The sequence below is a fragment of the Symphodus melops genome (genome assembly GCF_947650265.1).
Source record: "Symphodus melops genome assembly, chromosome: 21".
Taxonomy (NCBI): Eukaryota; Metazoa; Chordata; class Actinopteri; order Labriformes; family Labridae; genus Symphodus; species Symphodus melops.
The window spans coordinates 14,857,147-14,868,011 of NC_136711.1; the positions used below are offsets into that span (position 1 = coordinate 14,857,147).

At 40.2% G+C, this 10,865-nt stretch overlaps 2 protein-coding genes across 2 annotated transcripts in view; both read right to left on the reverse strand.

Moving 5' to 3' along the window:
* Positions 1-3,220, reverse strand: part of chst15 (carbohydrate sulfotransferase 15) — an 83,982-nt gene extending 80,762 nt beyond the window's left edge. Inside the window, exons 1-2 of the mRNA XM_079334326.1 lie at positions 3,067-3,220; positions 1,888-2,019 (exon numbers count right to left, since the gene is read on the reverse strand). The gene's annotated coding sequence lies outside the window, so the exon portion shown is untranslated. The remainder of the gene's footprint in view (positions 1-1,887; positions 2,020-3,066) is intronic.
* Positions 3,221-4,547: 1,327 nt separating this feature from the next.
* oat (ornithine aminotransferase) lies at positions 4,548-10,802 on the reverse strand. Its single transcript, XM_079334333.1, has 10 exons — positions 10,692-10,802; positions 9,223-9,454; positions 8,908-9,132; positions 8,724-8,819; positions 8,234-8,361; positions 7,359-7,481; positions 6,457-6,585; positions 6,237-6,350; positions 5,909-6,053; positions 4,548-5,694 (listed from the first exon to the last, which is right to left on the reverse strand). Exons 2-10 carry the CDS (start codon positions 9,434-9,436, stop codon positions 5,534-5,536), a joined length of 1,335 nt encoding a protein of 444 aa, XP_079190459.1. The 5' UTR covers positions 9,437-9,454; positions 10,692-10,802; the 3' UTR covers positions 4,548-5,533.
* Between the last annotated feature and the right edge of the window lie 63 nt (positions 10,803-10,865).

Below are 10,865 nucleotides of genomic sequence, written 5' to 3' on the forward strand. Positions count from 1 at the left end.
TACTGTTTCTATAAACAGAATATATTTATGAGCTACATTATTAAAGCGAGAACAAAAGAGCATGCATTAACATTACCTGGCTAAGGTTTTACTAAGGTAGTGAAGTGGAAGCAGGATGAGGTATTTTTGCAAATACAGGATCAGCAGAGAGATAAAATGTACCACTTTCTCCACAAGGGGCGCCAAAATTAACATAAGCTGAAAGTTCCTCACAACAGTTTTAACTTCCTGATGTCGTTTCACTTGTTCAAATGTTAAAAGCAGAAACACTTTCAGGGTTGGTCATTTTCTCCAGATACACTTTTTAAGATTTTGGTTGAAATTGTCGTTAGGTCCTATCAGAAATTATTAACTAACGTGCTCTGAAAAAGGAAGGAGAAAAATCGGTCACCTATAACTATGTAAATTCATAAAAACTTTGACCAATGTGTGCCACGATTTGATGAACCAATCACAAACTTGTATCAAGAGTTTATCGTTGGCCGTTGTGAGTAGTAAAATAAGTCGGTATTAAAAAAAATATCATGATACAGTTTAGTGTTTACTCACCGCTGAATGAGATGTGACAGAACCTAGTTTTGTAGTTTGTTTCACCAGCAGGGGGCGACAGAGGAGAAGCGTTTAGTTGGAGACTTCGGGCCCTGTTGTGAAGGTTTGATCAGACACCTTTCACTGGCCAATCATAGTGAGTGCAGACCTTAATGACGTATTTTAGTAACTGGTGCAACATACGCAGGATTTCTTCTAAATGTTACTGCTAAATACCAGCGAATTACATTTTTATATCATATTTATACAAAATTATCCCTCTATTTTCTGTCTTGTATTTATTAACAAATAAGACAAAAAAGGAGCTGGCTTCCATCATATTCTTCATGGCGCTACTCGGGTCCTACGCATAACTGATGTGTTGGTCTTGTAGCCATTTACTGCATTTAATACCTGTGATTTGATGTTTGCATGCAAAAAAAAAAAAACAGAACTTGATCATCTGCATCTTTTAAAAATGTGTTTTTTATGAATAGTCTTAAGGACTGCAGGCATGTTTACAACAAAGAGATAATTCAGTTGAGACGACTAAAACGATTGTCACACTTGCAGAGTATTACTCAGATCTGCAGCCAGGGATGCGTCCTTCTGAGGACCTTGCTGTGGCTCCTGATCAATAAATATCGCCCCTCTGGTGTGAACAAAAGGAGCCGCTGGAGGAAAAGGAAAAACAGCTCCCGCACATTACTCTTTAAGGATTATGTGCCATGTGCCCTTTAAGATGCACATGTATTTTATCAGTGCACTCAGATGTCATAAACTTAATGCAGGAGGCCCATTAATATCAGCACCAGCAGGTTTTTCTCTGATTTATCTGAGGTGGAACGAGAAAAAAAAGAAAAGAAAAGCTTATCCTCGTCCAGCACTGCATCCGTGATAATTCTCAAAGTGGCACCTTCTTCTCCACACATTTAATGGATACAGCGCATTATAATTTATCCTCTTCTTAACGGCAACTTTACCTGAATTAAATTTCAGGCGCAGTACTTTAGTTACGTCCTTGCTAAGTACCACAATCAGATTTCTCCATTATGTAAGGAATGAATACAAATGGGGCTGGCTGAGACGGAGACAAAGTGGCAGCGGAAGCACAGGGAACACAGTGAGAGATAGCAAAAGTAAGTCCGAGAGACAGAGAAAAGGGAGGAGACAAAGAATCAAAAGGTTGAATGAGTTGAACGAGGGCAGCTCTTGACCTTCTCGGTTAGAGGAATTACGATGAACACACACATTAGTTGGAGCCATTTGAAGCCACAATTCGCACCACATCCTTGAATGAACACGGCTCTTTTTTCGGACTGTGCAGAAAGAAAGAAAAAAAAAATCTAACAGCTTTACCTGAGCGTCTTCAGGTTTTGGCTTCAGCTGTCAAAGCCCCCACCAGAGACTGGATCTTGGAGCTTGTGGCCTGTCACTGCCCTGCCAAAACTGGAGCTCATTTGTGGAATACGGTCTGCCTTCCTATGGTGGCTGAGAAGGATGTAGAGTGTGGGATCAAAGCATGCAACAGGACACACACAGCACATTGCTCAGTGTCACCCGGTGATATAAAAACCCTCATTTCTGCTGCCAGGGTGAATTCCACTCATATTTCACAAGCAAACTCTGGGCCTTGCTCATCTCTCTGCCCGCCTAAATAAGAAATAATAACCTGCCCACACTGTGTGCAGTCTTAACTCCGCAGACTAGAAGACAGGCTCGACTGATAAAACAAAAATCGTATCATTAGGCAGAGGCCTGGAGGTCGCCCAAGACTGTAACAGGGAACAGAAGATTTAATTTTAATATTTCAATTTTAAAATCCAGAGCAGTTAGTTAAGTAAGTTTTTTTTTGAGGAGTTTCATAAAGTATGGGATGGAGTTAACAGGGATAGGGACCTGATAATCAAGCCAAACTTTATCCGCTGAGGAAGGCCATCGAATGTGTTCGAAAGCTCCACGCAAAAGAGTCTGATCCTTCCCTTGATAAACAAAAATGCCCCCCAAAAAGCATTCAGTAGAAAGCCTTGAAACAGGAGCATGCTGTACACCATTAAAAGAGCAAAGCATTAAACTAACTAGAGAAGATGTTATTGATCCCAAACAGCAGGCAATGTTTTCTTGTACATCTGATTGAGATTGAAATACTGGCTGTCTGATGCAAAAGAAACAAATGAACAAAACAAAAAAAACCTGAGGACATGTGGTTGTCTTAAACTTTTTTTGGTCTAGTACTTTATCTTAACTTGAAATATATACTACTTAACCTTTATAAATAATTAACAGGTCCCAACTCTCTGTGAACATATTTACAGTCCTTGTTTAACCATCCTGTTGCATTTAGTTAACCACACATAATATATCCTTTCTTTTCATCATCTCAAAAACTCAAATTTCTACTTTAACATTTCGAAATTGGTTTAACCCCCGTTTAATTGTATTAGTCCTGGCTAGTTACCATTAGCATATAGCACACACATTTACAGTCAATGTATATTACCAAAGTAACAAAATATAACACAATACTACACCACTTACCGAAAAATACTGAAGAATCACATTCTTGGATAGTCTGTTAATGCAAATAACCGCACAGCAAGCCATATTTGTTGTCAGATATTTGCCTAACAAACGCTAAAGACGAAAAAAGCCGACAGATCAAGCTAGCGTGCTACAGAGAGCTGCAGCGCGCAGAGCTGTCAATCAAATTATCATCAAGCCTTATATGGGCATGACCGTTTTCCTCATAGACATACTATGTTTGTAATAATAGTATGTAGCCTATATAAACGTCATCTCCACTTCCTACTGGCTAAATGTAAATTCTCTGGAGAATATCCTATTGTGATTTCACATCAGCTCACTACGACTGGCCTTGCTGCTGAAAAAAATACGTATAGAGGTAGAGGTCAGGAGAAACTGTGATGTGCCAGTGAAAAATTGGGCTGGGAATATCCTGAGTTTTTTCTGCAGTTTTCTCCAAGTTTAAATGTCCTATCAGTGACAAGATTGATTGATTGATTGATTGATTGATATGATGGTTTCTTTGAAGTTAGTTTTTATGGCTGCAGTGAGGTAGATTTCAGAGGAAGTGATTAACCACACACTGCCAAAATAGCTTTTACTGGTATTTACATTTCCAACTTCAAAGATTCCAGATGAGTTATGCATTTGTAAAAAATCAAGGCGCTCCAAAATCAACATAAAAAGAAAGTTCCTTAAAGGGGGTCGACGGTTCAAGTCTGGAAATTGGTCTGGGAGCTGGAGTTCAGGAGCCCTCATAGTGAGCAGCCCCCTCACTCTGACGTCTGCATGTCCATAAGATCCTGATTGTGCATGTGTGTCCATGTCTCAATAACAGATCCTCGCAGGCCTAATGAAGTGTCTTATTTTCTTCTAAACTTGGATTAGACTTGCATTATTAGCTTTACAACAGTTGCCGATGTAAATAGTTGAACTATGGCTATAAATCAGTACATTCTTTGCAGCAGAACATGTGCAACCTGCAGGGGTAAATGGCCCTCAGCTGTTTCAGTGTGAGTTTGTGAGCAGCATGTTGGGAATGGTTGACAGGTGTCAGATCGATTGATTCTCTGAAGGAGTGTGAGACAGACTTCAAGATTGATCATCAGGATGTGGCATAGAGTGTGCCTATGTTTTTCAAGTAAATGGAATATACTGCAATGAAGCTTTAGGATATTATCCCTGCATTTCTTCCTCTTAGTTTGAGCCTTGCTTATAAACTATCTTGTTGGGTGCTCATAAATTGGGGAACAGCACCATCTAGTGTTACATCTGTAATCATTGCAAAAGAGCAGACAGACGAGTATCTTTTTGAAGTGTTATAGTTGAATTTGTACAGTATGCAGATACATGAGTTTATTGAATATTGTGTCAGGTGCTTTGCCCGAGCTGTGACACACAGCCACACTGGTTTAGCTCTTCATAGTCTCATGCAAAAACTCTGTGAACACGTTGCCTGCTATCCTTTTTAGTATCAAATGAGACAAGACGAGAGATACGCTGCAATAATTTATTAGAGGAATAAAGAATTATGCAACAACATGAAGGTGATACAGTCTTTAAAAAGACATCTGCCTCTCTAACAAATAAAACAGTCATCAGAAAGTTCACTGAAACAATATATACTTTAAAACAGACCAGCCTTTCAAAGCCATGGTCCTCTAAACTCCTATTAGTTCCCTTAAAGCAAGTTTCTTGTAGAAATAAAATACAGCGAATTCAATAAAATTAAATAAAAGCATTAAAAGAAAATAACGGATCAATTTCAGAATTCAAGTCCTATGTTTGCAAAAATTCATTTCACAATAACATATAACACATGTAAAGTTCAAATAAAAACACAATTTTTTTTTTTAATTTAAGCACTTTCAGAACCTTTAGTCTTTGAAAAAATCATTCAAGACCTGGAATACATCTCAAAGCTTTCTGCTTTTTTTTAAAGATTTGGTACAAACCTTCCTCGAGATTAAACATACCTCAAGTTGACCTCAAGTGTAACATGACTCAGTTCTTTTTTTACCCTCAAACATTAGTACTCTGACAGTAGTGTTTACATCAAGTCTGTGTTACTATTGATACCACATGTTGATGGTAAGAACAACCAAACATTTTCAAATTCAAGAAATCCTTTCGAAGACAATAAATTAATTATTTACATCAACATTCAACAGCAAAAGTGTGATTTTACCTGTTTTAGATTAACATGTCACCCAACATTTTAGCAGTTTTGTTGATGCAGCTTTTATTTTACAACAATTTTTCCTGTAAAATAGATCCAGTGCACCCTCACAGATGCACACTATACAGTCTGTATACAGCATCTCCACAATAAGAACCTTCAAAAACCCCTCTTTTTTGAAAAAACAAATACATTGTAACAGGAATAGTGAGTGTGTTTGTTGGTAGATTTGTCTAATTTAGATGATAACTTAGCAAGGTGTCCGTGCGTTGTTGGAGAATGGGATGGTGGCGCCGTGGTGGTTTACAAGGACAGGATGGTTTTCTGGATAATGTCCACACATTCGTGCAGCTCATCTTCCTTGATGATAAGGGGAGGGGCAAAGCGGATGATGTCACCGTGGGTGGGCTTGGCAAGAAGTCCGTTGTCGCGAAGGCGTAAGCACACCTTCCAGGCATCATAGTCTGGTGGGGGGAGGGGAATATTTCAATTTACATCATACATACATCCATATATTGTATAAAGCGACAGCAGGGTGTAAACATGAGGAAGGCTTAAAATGATGTGTTCAATCACTGGATTTGGAAGTATTTGTACCCTGAAGAATGCATTCAAAGAAATTTTGTTTTGATTATTTATCACAGCTGATCAGTGATCAAAAACCGTTGAGTACTGTACCTTTGGTCTCCTTGATAACGATTGCATTCAGCAGACCTTTCCCTCTGACTGTAGACACAATGTCTTTCGGGAGTTTCCTGAGCTCTGTACGCAGAATCGATCCCATCCTTTGAGCGTTCTCTGCCAGCTTCTCCTCCTCCAGCACCTAAAAACAGACCAACAGCACAGGCTCCTTTTTTTTAATTCTAGCGTTGAATCGAAGGTAACGGTTGCATGCTTTGAATTCTTTCTTAATGAATATTTTCTATTTTATTCACAAAAAATGGGATTAAAAAAAAAAAAAAAAAAGCAATTGGAGTAAAAGACAAAGAGAAAAATTAATACTGACTTCTAACGCAGCCATGGCAACCTGACAGGCCACAGGATTTCCTCCATACGTGGACCCGTGCTCCCCAGGCTTGATGGTCAGCATGATCTCATCGTCGCACAACACGGCAGATACCTGAGACATGCGGATCAATTAAAGCAAAGGTTAAAGTCTCACAAACACAAGGATTCATCACAAACTAATCTAGAAAGTGGGACTGAACAACAACAAACATGCTTACAGGGTAAGTTCCTCCAGAAAGAGCTTTGCCCAGGATCACGATATCTGGACGGACTTCTTCGTGGTCTACAGCCAGCCGCCGGCCGGTCCTCGCCAGGCCTGTCTGCACCTCATCAGCGATCCACAGCACCTGGACAAGAAACATTGTTTATTTAAGTAGCAATCTCAGGGCCTCGTCAGTTATCAACATCGCTCTCATATTTTTGTTACTTTCAGATTCAGAAATGTATAATAAAAAAAATAAATAAATTAAAAAAAACCCATGCAGACAAGGATTGTGCAATGATGCCTTTTAAAAAGTGCGTCAAAGTTTTTGCCCTCATGATGAGGAAAGAGTTCATGGGTAATTGTGGTTAGTATGTCATAACTAGGACCTAACTCTCAGAGAAATGAGCAAGGGGAAGTAAAGACTGACGATGTCAAATACCAACAGTCAACAGTCAATAACGAGATTTGCTGCTTTGTCATCTTCTCTTTCCAATGATGGAATCTTTCCCCGTCTCCTTAATGTAATTATTCAGAGAATGGACGACATACCAGCACAATTTGACATTATTGATCTTCACTGTATTTTCTCTCCTTGTTTAATCACAGCTCATCTTAAACTAAATGATCTACTCTTTGCGCCAGATAATTGTCAATTAAATGGGTATCTGCCAAGACTGCAGTTTTCCCCACAGGTTGATTTGCAGTCAAACGCTGCTCTGTTTGCGTTTAATGTTAAGCAATGCTGACAAATGTTATATTTACTCCTCAGGCCAAACAAAGCCCTCGGGGAAATGCATCATGGGAAACGCTTAATTTATTTTAAGATAGACAATAAATGTGGTATGCTAATGGACGGGCGTGGCCTGTTTATTTTTTTTTTTAAGTTTGCTTTTTCTCTCATGGCTTTAGACTCACGTTGTATTTGGTGCAAAGTTCTCTGACTTTGGTCAGGTAGCCGTGCTCAGGCACAACCACTCCAGCCTCGCCCTGGATGGGCTCCACCATGAAAGCTGCAACATTCGGATCTTGAAGAGCTTTCTGGAAAAGAGAGGGGAGGGGGGAGACCAGTCAGTTTGATCAGCCTACTTGAGATAACCCTGGCGATAAATACCTACTACTTCAGCCAAACAATAGCTCACACATTTACAGAGTCAGCTGTTGCATTGACAAGCTTTTCAATCAGGTAGATAATGAGGGGGTCACGTCAGCAAACCTCGAGGGGTCTTTGATGTACAACAAATGTGAAAATGATGTCAAATAAGGAACTCTAAATAAGACAGCTGGGTGAAGTGAACATATTTGCCCTCAATAAAATAAATATTGAAGAAGCAGTTTAAGCAAACGGGTCACTTTTTTTGTATTCCAAATCTTGAAGGGGGAAAAAAAAAACACTGCAAAAAGTACTCTGCAATTTAGCAGAAGGCTTAAAGGTCCCGTTTGTTGGATCGGTCAACCTGCAAATTAACTCTGAGCAAAAGTATGATGAAACTTTTGCTGCCTGTTACAAGATGATACTACAGTTTTAAAAGTGAAGCACGTATCTTGCTATAAGATCAAAACCTGTGTATGCACTGTAGGTGTGTTATTATATAGAAGTATTGTCTGCAGTGTCCCTGGCTGCCCAATCGTTTTGGCACAGCTGGATAGTACAAGGGTTTAAGAAACTGTTCTAAAAAAAGACGAGCTACGTGTGGCGGTGTGAAGCTCCAAAATGCCATTCCAGCGTGCAGACCAATGAAAGTAAGCATGGAACATATTCAAGGATATTCAAGGGTAGTCCAAAGTGTTACCTCCAGTGCGGCGGTGTCATCGTACGGGATATTCTCAAAGCCCGGCATGAAGGGGCCGAAGCCTTCATAACTGCTGGGATCATTGGAGCTGGAGATGGCTGCCATTGTGCGGCCCCAGAAGTTTCCATCTGAACAAGAAGATCAAAAGAGATATCTGTCATTCTCATGTTTGTATTACATCGAGTTAAGTTACCTCAGGTGTCACATGTTCACAAGATAAACAGTGCACATGTTAATGACAGAGCTACATTTGATAAACTGAGTGTATTTTGTTAGAATTGTTGTTGTTTTTAGTTTTGGTCGAATACTTCTATCACAGATGTGAGTGTTAGGCTATGGGTAACGTAAGTTATTTAAGTATTCCAGAAGAACATGTCAGACAGAGAGCTCCTCAAAATTCCTTTTTCTCAAGAGATAAAAAGAAAGCTACAAAAAAAATCAACCAATGCAACGCTGTGATGCAACACTTCACAAAGTTACATTCTTGTACCTGCAAAGAGGATTTTGGCTTTGTTCTTGGGAACGCCCTTCACATTATACGCCCATTTGCGAGCAAGCTTGCAAGCAGTCTCTCCACCTTCGACGCCTAACATGAACCAACAGAAGAAAAAAAAGTTAATTACATACTTGCGCTAACCACAGAACATGTCACATTTGGTGTGTTCTTGCACTACCTGTGTTCATGGGTAAGACTTTGTCGTAGCCAAACAAGCTGGTGATGTACTCTGCATACGCTCCCAGCACATCATTGTGAAATGCTCTCGAAGTCAGGGTAAGTTTGGAGGACTGGGCCGTAAGTGCAGCAATGATTTTTGGGTGACAGTGGCCCTGATTTACGGCACTGTATGCACTAAGAAAGTCGTAGTACCGGTTTCCCTCAACGTCCCACAAATGGATGCCTGAATAGTGAAGAAGAAAACAAAGTTCTTAATATTTCTCGACAATGACTCATTAGTGACCTGTAATATATTTTACGGAAATATACTCACCCTCCCCTCTCTCTAATGCCACAGGAAGTGGGTGGTAGTTATGTGCTCCATGTTTCTCTTCGCGGGCGATGATTTCCTCTGAGCTCAGCGGACTTTCCACTTTCAGTTTGGATGCAGCAGTAGAGGCTGAGCGTCTACCAGAGTGGACGCTGCGACTTAGAACAGGGGCAGCACGGCTAACGCTGCGGCTCAGCTTGATGATCATTCCCGACATTGTGCTACGATGCTGTGTCTATGTGGTGAAACACAAAACAAGAGGTGGCCTTCAAATTGTTGCCAAACTACAACTCTTCAACAAATACAGGAGTCTTTGTAATTATTTATAGTGTGTGAAACCTATTCCAAAGTGACAGCAGATTTTCTGACCACAATGTAAAATAAAGAAATGCGCCGAAAAAAAAGTCAGGAGTAATGAGATTCCATGTAGCACACAGGCTTTGTAGGTCTGCTGAACAACGCTTCTCTTTCACAAGCAACACAATAGAGGAAAAGGCGCTTCGCTGGAAGTGCGTATACAAAAGCTAATCTGCACTGCAGCGTGGCAACTCAGCTGTGACACTCCAGGCTTTTCTATTTAGTTGTGAGCACAGTGGAGTTGCAATAAATGTTTATATGAACCAAATGGTTTTGAAATGCATCACTCCCATCGTTCATTTCTGGTAATGAGTGGCTTTGAAATGACTCATGCAATCTTGTACTTGTGTGTTAAGATTCTGGGTTAGATGACTAGTCGTCAAAGTGTAACTCTTCAGCCAAGCCTCCTGTGATTACGGATAAAAGGAGAATTCATTTTACGTGAGGCATTCAGTTTGTTTAAGAGAGAACATGACATCTGCTGCAAATTGATAAGAAACCTCCAGCTGTGTTGAAACTGGAGGTTTCGTGGGGAGGAAACCTCAGCTATACAGCACTTTGCTCAGTATAATCAATAACCTTGAACAGTGAATAAACACACACAGCAAACAGACGGCCAAAGGACAACAGACCCCGTGGCACTTTTTCGTGACACCATTGAAACCTCCTCTTGTGAGATGATAGGTCGCAGAGGGGAGCTGCCTCCATAACACACCCTTAACATTACAGCCAGCAGCTAAATAAAGACCCAGAGCACGATGACAACCTCAAAGTAGCCACGCTGCAATTCATGGATCAGACCTTACAAAATGTGATTTTGTACCTCACACTGTAGTGATGTAAAGCTTGTTCTGATTAAGAGCTCTGAAATAAAATGGTATGAGTGAGGACACTTTTTGCTGACAAGTCTACATATTACTAAACACATTTTATCTTGCAGTCAAACGTTTCTTGGGTAGATGCTAACCAAAAAAAGATAACAGCTTCACTTCCTGCAGTTAGCTTCCAGAGATTAGCACAGTAAGTCTTCAGTCTTTTTTTTAAGCCTCGACTAGATACTGCTAAGCAAGCCTTCGAGGAGAGATACAAAAAAAAAAAAAAAGTCAAACAATTACCTGTCAGTGGTTAAACAACGTTAAAACTCTCTCGAGATGCGAGTGATGCTTGTCCCGTCCGTCAGAGGTAAAACCATAAGGTACCCGGTGCGGCTTATATTTATCAAGGTCTGGCGCACGTGCAGACGAGCTACGTCAACGTGCTTACGTCATAGAACACGCCTTCATGGATGT